The sequence below is a fragment of the Balaenoptera ricei genome, chromosome 1 (assembly GCF_028023285.1).
Source record: "Balaenoptera ricei isolate mBalRic1 chromosome 1, mBalRic1.hap2, whole genome shotgun sequence".
In the NCBI taxonomy this organism is placed as follows: domain Eukaryota; kingdom Metazoa; phylum Chordata; class Mammalia; order Artiodactyla; family Balaenopteridae; genus Balaenoptera; species Balaenoptera ricei.
Genome location: NC_082639.1, coordinates 78816278 through 78830473, shown reverse-complemented (window position 1 = coordinate 78830473; position 14196 = coordinate 78816278). Strand labels below are relative to the sequence as shown.

At 40.7% G+C, this 14196-nt stretch overlaps 1 protein-coding gene across 2 annotated transcripts in view; it reads right to left on the bottom strand.

The window, feature by feature from the left end:
* The window catches only part of LRRC8C (leucine rich repeat containing 8 VRAC subunit C), a 93201-nt gene extending 84082 nt beyond the window's left edge, over nucleotides 1–9119 (bottom strand). The window contains exons 1-2 of one of the 2 annotated variants that reach the window (XM_059899984.1): nucleotides 8884–9119; nucleotides 7539–7728 (exon numbers count right to left, since the gene is read on the bottom strand). In XM_059899984.1, the coding sequence (XP_059755967.1) occupies nucleotides 7539–7654 (116 nt within the window). In that variant the 5' untranslated portion in view covers nucleotides 7655–7728; nucleotides 8884–9119. The remainder of the gene's footprint in view (nucleotides 1–7538; nucleotides 7729–8883) is intronic. The other variant, XM_059899993.1, reaches the window with a different exon arrangement.
* Between the last annotated feature and the right edge of the window lie 5077 nt (nucleotides 9120–14196).

Here is a 14196-nt window from a genome sequence, read left to right as displayed (position 1 = left end):
CTATTTTGTTCAATTTCATTAAAAAGACAGTTAAATGTCTTAGCCCTGATTTTATTCTAGTTTGGGAGATGATGAAAAAATTATACTTCATTTATATCAAAATGTTAAACACAGAGACACCATATGACCCAGCAATTCCACTTCTGCACATATCTATCCAAGAGAAATGAAAACAAATGTCCACACAAAAACTTGTATATGAATGTTCACGGGAGCATTACTCCTCATAACTCCAGAGTAGAAACAACCTGAATGTCTATCAACTGATGAATGGAAAAAGAAAATACGGTATACCCATATAATGGAATATTATTTGGCAACTCAAAGGAATGGTGTAATGATACATGCTACAACTCAGATGAATCTTAAATATATGCTAAGTAAAAGAAGCCAGTCACAAAAGACTACATATTATGTGATACCATCTACATGAAATGTCCAGAATAGGCAAATCTATAGAGACAGAGGATAGATTAGGGGCTACCTAGAGCTTCGGAGAAGAAGTGGGGGTGTGGTGGGGAGTAATAGCTAACGCGTATAGGCTTTTTTGGGGGGTGATGAGAATGTTCTAAGATAGATTACGGTAATGGTTGTACAATTCTGTAATTATTCTAAAAACCACTGAATTGGATACTTTAAACAAATAAATTTTATAGAAGGTAGGTTATACCTCAATAAAGCTATTAAAATGTATTTTAGTTCATACATGACTGATCTGTCCTCTGATAGGATGCCTATTTAATTGGAAGTCACTAACTTCTTGATATTTGTCTCATAGGTCAGATCATTTTGTTGTTGTTGTCGTTGAATTATGTTTTATTTGGCAGATAAAACTGAGGACACAGCATCTCAGACAGTTCTAAGAGACTGCTCCCCAGATCATTATTTACACTAAAAATTTAAGTCTTTGTAGATATGTTCAACAACACTGAATTATAACTAGTGCCAATTTATTTAATGTTTGTTGTACTCCTGCAGTAATATGAAACCATGGAATGTCATATTTCCCTGATACATTTTTAATATGAACTGTGATTATATCATTTTTAAGTGGCAATGTAAATTGTAATTAAACATAATTAATATTAAGACCTGGGACTAATATTATAATTAGATAATTAATGAATAACCTTTGGCAAATACTATCTATGATAGTTTTAACCTATGTATCATATCTATACATAAATATAATGTTCTTCATAACATTTAAATAATAATACGATAATAATTGTCTTATATAACATGCTTTATAAAATTAATTTTATCTTAAAAACCAAAGCATAACACATTAAATACTGTCATCCACCATTTTTTTTAGCTTATGTGATTTTTATGATAAATAACCCATATTGAGATAAAATTATTTTTTAATTAGCTTAATAGAATAGGTAACTGGTAACTAAGGAAAAAAATTTTTCTCAATATGAAGCTGTAAAATTATTTACTTACCATATAGTCTACCTAGTTGCCAAAAGATATTTTTTCACTCACCCAAACCAAATGTGTTCTTTCAGAAGGGGCAATTAGCTTTCCTGCTTTTGTGCTGAATTTTGATAATTCAAAATTATAAATAACTGAAAACAAACAAGTAGAATAATAAAGAGATTCCTGACCTCTAGAGAAATTAAAATTCTGAGATTTCTTAAACACTTTCTTAGTTGTAGTTAATAAGCCAGCCATCAATATGGCCTTCTTTCATCATTGGGCATCTACATTCTTATCTGACAACATTTTAAAATGTTGCTTTGAGATTGTTTCAAATTTGGAGCAATAGAAAAAGGAGCAGTTTTTTAATATTCAAAACATGTTTGAGACACACTAGACAGCCTCTAGGTAGCACCAAAGGTGTGCTCCCTCTCCTATAATCCAGGATGTGGCACTCATAAGTAAAAGAGATGCTGGAAATAATTCGTTTTAATTGATTTGCTCCTTAAATTCCTTAATTAGGTCCACAGTAGGCTGTTCTGCTTATTGAAGTACATTAGGGGAAAGCTGTCAAGTAAAAAAAAAGTTAGATAAAATGTTAGTGATGTGATTATGTTATTAGATACCCTTTCAGGATAAGTAAAATCATCTTCAAGTTCAGGTACAAGGGCTGACTGAAACAGTCACCATCAACAGATTTACTTCAAAGATTTCGTTTGTAAATTTTAAATACCCACATGTCAGTTAGAGATTAGTGTGGCATTTATCTTTATTTGTTGCTTTGTAGATTCCTTGGGATATGGAATCCTGATTTCAAACACAAAGTCTGTAAGGAGAGATACTTTTACTTCTTCCTTTCCAATCTTTATGTCTTTAGTTTTTTTCATCCTTATTGCACTGGCTAGCCTCCTGCATGATCTTGAATGGGGATAAGACTTGTCCTTGGAAACCAGCTAAAGAGGTAATCAGTTAACTGTCAACTGTTAGGCAAGAGTCTAATAACCTTGAACCCACATTTTTTTTATCTAACCTAACAATGATATCTAAGCAGCCATATGCTTATAAAATGTCCCTAGTCAGGATGAATTTTAAAACTGACCTACCAGAAATCTTTTCTCTTAGATGTAAGACTAAAGTAAAACTTTAACACATACTCATAAATGATTTGTCCAAAAAGTGTTTTCTAACAGTCTATTCAGTCTTCTAGTTATCCATCACCATCTCCTTAGGATTAATTTTACTTTTGCCCTAATGGCATGTAGCTAGTCTTTCTCCATCTTGCATTTCATTCATGTAGTCATTCAACGAATATTTACTGATCCTTTGCTAACATATACTGTTCTAAATACTGGTGATACAAAAATGAACATAACAAAACAAACAAAAATCTAGTATATTTGTATGGTTGGTTTATTTAGTTTTCTTCAAGTTACAATTCCATACTTTCCTTAAATGAATTTCACTGCTCAGTTTTGACTGTTTCCTTTCATTTTTATTTTATTTTATTTTGCCAAGCTCATTTCCAGTCTTTCCTTCAACACTGTACTTCCCTATCCACTGTGGAGCCACTCACAGAAATATAACACGTTATGTTATCCAGATCCTTAGATAAAATGCTTAAACACTCAACACAGATCCAAACCCTAGACACACCTCCAGCTGCTACCTCCTCAACTTTAACCATTTTCTGGTTACAGGGATCCACATAGCTGTGCATTAACTAGAAAGGTTTTTTGTATGCTGTACAGTATTTCCTAACTTTGCTGACTTTAAGAACATTATCGTGGACCTTGCTAATTTCAAGGGCGATAATACAAATTAGTGTGATGGTTTTTCCTAGCGAAGCTATCCTCACAGTTATTTTTAAAAATCAAGGTGTTATTAGCTAAATAATCCCCTATTGTATTTTTCCAGGAGTTGGATTTATAGGTTATATCTTTCCCATTAAAAAAAAAAAGATATTTGAACCTGTTTCTAATTTTCATAAATCTCTAAGGTATTTGAGGGAGAGTAGTTAGTAATTTTTATTGATTTGACAAGTTCTTCATATATACAGGGAGAACACAGGACCCACAAGCTTTCATCTATTTAGCTTATTTAGTGACTTTTAACTAGGATTGGTTTTGATGTTCTGACTTCATATTTTATATAGTACTCCAAATTTCCAATTACATATAGAAATATTTCTGTATACATATTTCATGACCCTATTGAGAAGAATAACTTCTAATTACACTCTCAAATTTCATTTCTAGAATTTAAAATAATAGAAAGGGAAATGGATACACTCTAAGATGTTAGAAACTTTACTGTAAAATGTACCGTTACATATTTATTCCACAACTGTTTCTTGAGCAGCTCTGTCCCAGGCACTGTACAGGTGCTGTGGATACAGAAGTGAGCGAGACAGAAATGGCCTATATGGCCTCTGCCCCCAGAGGCCATTGGGACTTTCAGCGCAGCTCCAAAAATCAAACAAAGAGAAAAGATGTTGAAAAACAAGGATGTTTCTGGAGGTTTGAGGGGAAAGGAGAGGGGAAAAAAACAATATGGTTAAAATAAAAGCTGGAGAAGAGGTTGAGCTGTTGTCGGGGAAGGAGCATGCAAAGGCTGAGAGCCTCCAAATGCTGAAAGAAGCCAAGCTCCTCTAACCCTAACAGTTCTGAGCTTCCACATCAGAAGCCCAGGCTCATGCTCCCCAGGGAACCGAAGCAAGGAACCGAAGCAAGGAACCGAATGTGAAAAAGCTGAGTGACTTCAGAAGCCCCACCCTTACCCCCAAATATCTACTTGTTATGAGTTAAAATCTCTTAGATAGGGAACATAGTATTTCATAATAATAAACAACTACTGTAAAATGCAAATGCTCTAATAAATACAAACTAATTTATACTCATGTGTAATTGACCAGTCACAAGAATGAATGTTTAGTATCAGAGCCTTCCCAGCATACTAGAAGTAAGTAAGTAAAAGATGTTGAGTATTTAAAGTTTGGGGAGGGCTTCCCACCCAGATACAAAACAACACAGGTAGAGGTGGTTTGGAAGATAACTTAATGAATTTAATAATTTTGCCAAGATGAAACTGGGACAATTGAAAGACATATTTTTACAAACATATTTCAGCTTGAGAGCCAATAGAGTATGCTTCTTTATAAAGGAAAAAAATGTATATGTATATACTGTTCTTCATGTCTTTTAGTTCCATATGGCTCTTTTGTGGTTTTCAAACATAATCTAGAATCATGCTCTACCATGTGTTCTCAACAGGGGGGCAATCTTGTCCCGGTCAAATTGGGTCTGTGGGGCAGGGTAAAAGAATCTTCAGGTTTGTAGCCGGACAACAGGCCACAGTACGTAAATGGGTATACCAGTGTATCTGTGGCATTACAATGTATCTAAAAAACACTCTGGAGGGAGGGTAGTAATGAACTAAAGATTGAAAAATGCTTCCCTAAGAGCTTCCTTATGCTCTCTTGTGCTTCCAGCCCTCGGGCAGTGTTTGGGTTTAGCCAAACTAATTTTTGTCCTTGCTCTTCCGACCTACCCCTCTCCAGTATGGGCAGAGCTTGGGTTCTTCTGAGTTCTTAGAAGGGTTCTTTAAAGAACATATAGTTCTCCTGGATGCCTTTGACCCCAGATACTTCAGTCATCTGGAACACTTTCAGTTGTTTCTCTAAGCTTTAAAACATTTTTCTTAAAATTGTTTTTTGAATTTCGCCAATTTCCTCTTTCCTTTTCTTAACTCTATTCATTTTCTAAATATTACCACGTCTCTACCAACTGCCACTCACAGACTATAGAACCATATTTTAAAAGGACACCCATCCAACACTAGAAAAGGATCCTAAATTCACTCCCAGAACTTGTGACAGTGTGTTACACTTCTAAGTAAATAGCCCAAGTTATTTTTTTGTTTCATGCCTGATATTGGAAATGAGTTCAGTTATTCTCTACCTTTTAATACATTTAGGACATTTTCAATATACCTGCCAAACTATCTACTTTAAGAAAAGCTCTGAGATTACCCACTTGCCCTTCTGTGCCAGCGCTGGAAGCAAATGGGAGTATATTAATGTTCTAGATGTTCGAGGCCACACAGGAGAGGCAGAAAACAGGACAGTGCATTTGCCAAAAAATACAAATTCCATCCCATTGAAATATGGCTAGTAATGTTCTAAAAAATGTGCAGAGTGAGCAAAGGAAAAACTACATCAGGTGAGTAAATGTTTATAAGTCAAGACTACAAAAAAGGGATACGATACAAAAGTTAAAGATGCTAAAAACCAGATAAGGTCTTTATACAAAAGAGTGAATCTCTGACAACATCGACTAATCGCTATATGCACGTAAAATACACAAATGTAAAATAAAGCAGAAATTTCGATCCATGCTAGAATACAGTAACCCCTACCATTTATTAAGCACCTACTAGGTGGACAGGGGCTGTCCTTCATATGCATTGTTACATTTAATCTACACAGTGATCCAGCTAGGTAGGCTTTATCAATAACCCCGTTACACACAAAGAATCTGGGGCTCAGAGAAGCTCAATAATGTGAGTTAGTTGGCACTTGCATTGTGCAATAGAGCCAGAATTTGTATCAGCTTTTCCTATCTTGAGGCCATGCCCTTTACCCCATGCCAGTCTAGAATGATTTATATTTTAAGAGAAATTAAGTGAATTCAAGGTGCATAGTGATGTCACCTCACATATTGGTTGCAATATGCTTTCATGAGTGTTCAGGGGCTAGAGATACAGCCAGCACTCCAGGGACTGAGTATAAAGTCTTTGGGAGTGTGTTGCAGCCCATGAGGCCATCATTATCAATGTGGATGAGAACAGCTGATGAGCAGGAGTGAAATGTTCATTAGGTTAAGCTCTAAATCAGTCATTTAATAGAGATCAGCGGCAAGAACAGGGATTTGGGAAACAGATGGCCCTGATTCCAAATTCGAATTCTGCTGTATACAAGTTACACGGAAAACCCTGGACAGGTGATTTAACTTCCTTGATCTCCATTTCCTCATACAGTCATTACGGTAAGTTAACAAAAATTTATGTAGGAAAAAGAAAAAGAGGCAGCTTTGGATAAAAAAGTAAATCATTAAGACTAGAGGCTTTGGATATATGTATTCGTATAACAGATTCACTTTGCTGTACACCTGAAACTAACACAACATTGTAAATCAATTATACCCTAATAAAAATTTTTTAAAATATACTAGAGGCTTGGCTTCATTCAGGCATTAACTTAGCTGTAGTCTTGGGTAAGTCACAAACTCTGAGCCTCTTTCTTCTGTGAAATGTGAATGGCCATCTGCCTTAAGGGTTTGTTGTCAGATCCTGAGATAAGGTGTCAGACACCTACAGCAACTAGACCGTATTATAGTGGCGCTCCATATTAAATTATTAACACAACACTTGGCAAAATAAGTGTGCGTTTCCACTCTATTTCTTTTTAAACTTGGGCTTTGTTATAAAGTCATTGGTGACTACAACTTAAAAATACTACAGATTATTAAGAATCATTACAAATTTGGTAAAAATTAGATACCTTAGAAGTTAAAAATATTGCTAACTTTGTATTTTTTTAAAAGATAAACTTCCTATAAGTGGAAAACTATTCATTCTTTTCTCTTACAGTTCCTCATACTTTTTCCTTTCACTAAAAGCATTCCCTTCTAAAAACACACTTCATTAGGTAAGTGCCTAGTCAATCTGAGAAATAAGAGATTAGTACCATTAACAAAGGCTTTGATAATTTTATTAATAAGAAAGTTGTTAAACCTGGTTGCTATCTCTGATATGGCTGTTGGGTTAGTGGGCCTTATCTGTGGTCAATCTATTATGTGAACCATGAAAAACATCCATCCTTCCAAAGCTGCTCCCCACCGCTCCCTCAAAAGCAAACAAACACACTGACCTAAAGAGTATATAATCACTCGAAAGCAAAGCAAATCAGGGTCACATCCACATCTTCTCTATTGAAGCAAGTCACAAGAAATGCAAATATCACAGATAAGAGTTGTATACATCTAATCTGTTATCTATGTCCACACACCCAACACATGGTTTATGAATCTGAGCAAATTTTGTGAAGTTCGGCTTACCTTTGGGGCTTACATAAATCATCAAAAAATAGAGAGAATGTAAAAACACATAAAGCTGATTGGCTCTGACGATTCTGCAGTATTGTGACGAGAGGGTTAAGACCACTTGTCCTCATCGCTCATCTGGATGGCATTTTAATGACTTGTCCATGAAGAAACCTCAGGTATGCCTTAGGAAACCACTACATACCTGTCCGGAAATGTGACCGTTGGTTAAGGCTACATTTCTTACACTATCGATGGCTTGTAAGAACAGTGTGACTAAAATAGGGCTGCCATTTCCTTTACCTATTCCTCCCCCATAAGGCTGCATGAAATAGTCATTCAAGCCTCCCTCTGCCCAACACCCGCACTCCCACACAGGTCGATCGGTTCTTACTTTTTACTTTAAGGTGGATGGGGACTTGAAAGTGTTTCTTAACTGGTTTGCTGGGAGTTTAAAATGCTTAAAAAGAATTCGAAAGTGAAGTTTGGCCCTAACCCTCTGAAATATCCGTCCTGGGATGTGGGCTAGGTGTCCGTGGCATTCAAAGCTAGGTACAGAGCGAGGTTTTGAAGGGACTGGAATCTGATGTACCCCGGCAGGCGTGGGTGGGGTAGGGAAGAACTGACGGAGGGAGAGAAGAGAGAATTAGGGTGTACAGAGCACATCCTAAGGTTGCTGAGTTGCTAACTCCATCCCTCACCATCTCGTCGCTGAGAACCAGCTGGAAAGGGAAAGGCCGGCGAGCCTGGGTTTGGGTCGAAGGCAGCGGTCCTGCCTCGACCGCCGGCCTAAACACCTGGCTTCTGGGGCCCGCGCGATCCGGCGAAACTCTCTCTCCCCTAGGGTCCTGCTGGGGAGCAGACATCGCGCTCTCGTTCCCTTCAGAGACCTTCTAATTCCTCTCTCTCTCCAAAAGTGCTAACTTCAGGGGTTCGGGGGCGGCAAGGGAAGAGCAGACCAGAAGGGGCAGGCCCTGGGGTCTCAGGGTTTTTTAAGGTAGAACGATGATCGCTCCCAGCGTGGCCCCGTTTTCTCCTGGTCCCCCAGCCCCATCCCCCCAAGTCCGCGGAACCTGCCGCGCTGCGCTTGGCGCCAGGCTGGGGTCTCTCGCCCGACGCTGGGGCTGGCGTGGGGAAGGGTGGGGAAGGGGTTGGCGGGTCCCCGAGCCCCAGCAGCGTATGGCTCCAGGGAGCACACGCTGGGCAGGAGACTACAGTCTGCCCGCCCGAGAGCCGGGGAAAGGCAGGGACGCGAGCGAGACGGGGCGAGTCATGGCCCAAGCGCACCTAGCGGACCGAGCCGCCGGTCCTCGGCGGGCCGTCCCTCTCCATCCCATCCCTCGGCGGTCCCCGCCCTTACCTCTGGGCGAGAGGGTGCCGGCTGCGAAGGGTGCTGGGGAGCGGCGAGCCGTCCCCCGGCCGGGCTCAGCGGCGGCCAGCGACAGCGGGGTCGCTCGCGGGGCCGCTGCTCATGGCTCGTCGCGCTCCGAGCACTGTGGCTGCGGCCACGGCGGCGCCTTCCTCCTCGTCCTCTTCGCGGGCTCCGGGCCGGGACGCAGCTAACGCCCCAGCCTCGCAGCCCTCCGCCCCTCCGCCTCCTCGGCCGCGGATGGAGCCGCCTCCAGCGCCGCCCTGCAAGCAGCCGGGCCAGCGGCAGCCAGCGCCGCCCAGCGCCCGGCCCCGGGGTCGCCGCGCCCCCCACCGGTCGGCTCCACGGTCCCAGCCCGCTGTGACGCAGGCCACGGGGCCCGGGAACTTCCTCCCACGCGGAGACCACCCCGAGCCCGGGCCGGCCGCCAAGGGGACTTCCTTCAGAACACGGAAGAAAATCTCCCACCGCTTCCCGGCGGGGCCACTGCGGCCTCTAAGACGCCCACCTGGCGGCCAGTGCCGGGGGAATCGGCTGGGGCTAATACCTTCCCCCATCCCTAACAATGCGCGGAAAACCCGAGGCTTCCCTGCGCTCGGCGCTCACTCCACGACCGCAGCTCCTCCCCTGGGTAAGTTAGAGGGGAGCAGCTACCCCTAAAAATAGCCCTTCTGGGAACTCCTCGTAAGGACCGGGGTCAGGATAGATAATCCCTCCTCATTATCATCCTCCCCGCACAGAAGAACTGAACGGTGGGAAGGGGTGGTGGGACGCCAAGAAGGAGACAGAGGACAAGGGCAAAAACCAGTTTTTCTGGACCATAAAGCCCATGGGCCGGTCGCTTGACACCTGAGCTTGCTGTCCAGCAGGAACTCCCAAGTTCCCGGACCTTAACAACAGGGCGCCTGGATCTCTCGGCCGCAGGTTCCAGGGATGCTGAAATTGAACGCTCCGCCTACAGTTTCGTGCTGTGCAGGAAGGAGTTGACCAGGCACGTCAAAACCACCTGTTGTTTAAAGAGTATGGGGGAAGGGTTTTCCCTTTTTTTTTTTCTTTTAAATTGATCTGAACAATTTTTTTCTCCACCTTTCCCTACCCAATTTCAGGATGAAAAGCGAACTCTGCCTTCTTGAAAGCTGACAGTTATCTGTATGGAAAATCTGCCCAGTGGAAAAATGTCCAGAAAAGATTACTAAGTAATATAGGGTCTTCTGGGATGCCTTACCAGTACGAACTTTTCTAAGAGCACCAAAAATTAAACTATTGCTTTGTCCTGGCATTCAGGAAAAGACAGGTGTATGCCAACAGAGGAATTCATAGACAACTAGTCCTCTTTCACTAGTTGGTTGGTTGTTACACAGTTGGTTAGTTGGTTCTTAAGAAAGCAGGCACCTCCTTTTACCCCAAGCCAAAATTAAAATGTGTCCAAAAGTTGTTCTCTTAGGCTTTTTACTGATTTTTCCATGTTCCTCTGGCAAACTCCTACACTTTTTCCAATTCCAGTACTGTTGTTGGGTGTCTTTCCCAGAAGACAACCTGAAACCCTCTTAGGCCTTAGGAGATGACCCGAATACTAGCCTTAATTAACCCAGATCAACACAAAATTCTAGAGTGGAGCCATCCTCCCAGATAGCAGGCGGAAAAATTCCTGAAAGTTTCCTGGGGAAAAGACAGAGGCTGACTAGCAATTTGCTAAAAAGTACTGAGTACCTTGCAGGCCACCATGTACTAGCTGAGGTAGTTCCAGCTCTTCAATGCCTTGCCGGGATTTAAATGCTCAGTGAGGTGAGTACTAAGGGCACAAATGTCCTGTGGAGGGTTTTATTCTCCAAGAGCTTTCTGAGTGCACCTCTATCCTCCTTGTGCCACTGGCACCCTAACTCAAGCTTAGTCATCCCTGAAATGCTCCCACACTACCCAGTGTTAAGGAACCACAATTCTAGACTTTGGACTCAGGTGAACCAGGAGGAAATCCCTACTCTTCCTGTGTAAATGTAAGGAAGTTACTGCTACATTTTTTTTTCCATCAACAATATAGGTATAGTACTATAGGGTGCTGTGAGAATTAAATAACATGCTTAAATCACCAAGAACAGGACCAAACACTTTACAAGTACTCAGTAAATGGTAGCTGTTGTATTTACTACAGTTCATTGCCCTGAGAACAAAAGGACAGAAACAGCAAGGAGGTTTGGAGATGGATTTGAATCCCTGCAAGTTGAGTTCCCCCACCCCATCCCTGACAGTTGCTTAATTGTGATACTTTTGTCTACTCTGTGCCTGCTTTCTAGTAGGGTGAACTGGACAGTTCTACGTGTAGTCAGGTGATTCCCATGCACACTAAAGTCTGAGAGGCGCTAGTCTGAAAGCCACTGTGTTGTACTGCTTAGGTCTCCTTTTCTTATTTCACAGAATGTAAGCTGTAAGTCTAGTCACCTCACTTCAGTCAACCTAACAGAAATCAACACACACTTATCAAGCCCTCTGTAAAACACTAGATGAATCAGCAATCAGCCAACTTTTGTGAAGGCTGGACCCTGAGGGTCTCAAAGAAGTATAAGGCTTATTCCCTGACTTCAGGGTGTTCACAGAGCATGAGAGAGGGAATCTGGCATGCATATGAATCAAAATAAACCATTTTTAACTAAATGTGGTTGAAGTTCAGAGAAAGGAGAGGGAACTGTGGGCCAGAGCCACCATCTTGATCTTTCACTTAATACCCAATTCTTTAGGGCAAAATTTGACATTCCAAATGGGCTTCCAGAGTGAGTTTCCATACTTAGACTCCACACATAAGTTAACTATGTACTGGTTGACAAATAGGGAGCAGAAGTAGACCTTTCTGAGCAATGCAAGACCATGATAAGAAATTTGGAGCGATGTAGATCTGGGCTCAAATCCTGTGTCCACCGCTAACCAGCTATGTGACCCTGAGCTTCTTAATCTTTGAACCCCAGTTTCCCCATCTGTCTCTTAGAACAGCAATACCTTCTTTTTAAGGTTCTAGTGAGGCTTAGAATATCTGCAATCGCTCTGGTGGATTGTATGGAAATGGTGATTATATTACATTGTCTTGTTAGCTACAGGAAAAAGCAGCCTGGACTATATCATTCCTTAAAGGCATATTTCAAAAGCTGCCTTCTCTGTGGAGCTCTGCAGGCTCCAGCCAAGTGTAATTCTCTCTTCCTTGTGCTCCCACAGCACTTATTTTTGAACCTCTATTTCAGCACTTACTGGTGTCCTGCCATTTATTTCTTTACGTTTTGCTTCTCTACTGTATATTCATCTCTACATCAACACCTAGCAGAGAGCCTGGCATTAAATTTCGAAAGAACAAGTTTAAAAATGTTTCAATTTCTTGTACTGGTTCTGACTTTCAGTATAATTTGTATTAAACTGCAGGCTCTAAAACCTGAACCCTTTTGCTCGTCGTTTATACTAAAATTATGTATTATGAACATGTATCTGCTTAAACCTTGATTTTTCAATGCTGGGCTTATTCTTTAAGACCAACCTGCTATGCTTGTTTTGTTTTGTGATGTCAGTTGATCCTGCCTAGTCATAGTGAAAGTAAAATCTAAATTCTAAACCAAAACAACCAGCAGGATTTTACTCAGCATTCTCTACCCACTCTGTGCACATCTGCTCCCCAGACCTTTTCTGAGCTTTGTGGGAAAGATCCTGAGCTAACAGGAAACATGGTTGTCTTGAGTTTCAGCTGTTAACATTGTTGCAACCATTACCACTTTCTGAATTAATAGCTGCAAGATAAAACCCACCTTTAGCAACAGTTTTGAAATCCTTGACTCTATGCCAATAAAAATGCTAGGGAAACCTTCCCTAGAAAAAGTCGAGTGAGCAGGAAGTTGCCCAAGAGGTAATGTGGTCAAATGTGGTCTTGACCCTAAAAAGGCAGAAGAATTTGTGCCAGAGGAGAGGGTGGTGTTGCTGAGGACTTTAAAATAGGATTCTAGAAAACTTTGGGTCAAATTCTTCTAAAATCAGCCCTGTATCATTTATACACCTCCCTCCACACACATGCACACGAGTTGGAAGTGGTTGGTACCACTAACTTGTGGGATATTCTTTGGAAATAATAATAATGAATAAGCACTTACTAGGTACATGGTATGTGCTAAGTACTAGCTTTATATGTATTGTCTCATTTAGTCGCTGTCACCATCCACTAGTAGGCAGTGTTATTTTCTGCTATTGAGAGAGGGGAAAACTGAGGCACTTTGTAATCAAGTAACTAGCCAAAGGTCACATGACCAGTGAGTGGAAGAGTTAGGATTTGGACCCAGGTGAGTCTAATTTCAGAGTTCTCAGGCTTAACCACTACTCAATCCATGGAAAAGGAATATTTATTTTTAAATTGAATCCATCAAGTATATTCAGTAAGGTTAATGATGTAATTTTTCAGTAGTTTTTGAAATTGCAGTCACTTGTACTTTTCTCAATAGGGTATTCATATCCTAAATGTGCCTTCCTGGGGTGATTTCACAGCTTACTCTTTAATTGAAAAGCATTTTATGACTGAAAGCAAACTTAATGAAAGATCATGAAGTGTCTGTGGTTCTGAGTTTAGGCAATATGAAATATACCAGGCAGAGAGCCTCATTCTTAGAATTATTGTTTATATGATAGCTATGTAGTATAAGTTTAAAGTAAAAAATGAGTTTGACATTCTAAGGACTTTTTTGTACCCAAATATCACTGCTATAACTGCATTACTAAATAATATTTGCTTGCTACTATTTATTAATCATGTACAGCCACTGATCTAAGAACCTTATATGTACTAACTCATTAATTCAATCTACAAATGACTGGCTCTGTCCATGAAGTAAATTATTCTAAGGAAAATGAAACACTCTTTAGGGGTTTAGAACTTCCTTAGTTATTAAACAAAATACATTAGGATTTACCTCTATGGAAGGTAACTCATTTTTTCCCAGGACTCAACATTTTCAGCCTTTTCTTAATACCGTATCATATTATGCATGTATAGAATGTACCTTAGAACATCTCAGATCACCTTTTAACATCAACTATCTTCAAATTTCAGTGACATCAGCCCTGACAAAGCACCTAATTTCAGGCCTAAGGAACTGCTTCTTTCCTTTGACTAAAAAGCTGCTCTTTCTCTCTCTCTCTCTCTGAGGCATGAAGATCCATGGCTCAAGACACCGTATCAGGGTAAGTGAAATTGAAGATGCTGTTGTTACATAAACATGACTCTCTCTTTGGAAAAGTATCATGGACTGTGCTTTGTTTACTTAGAAGATGCTACAAGCATGCCTG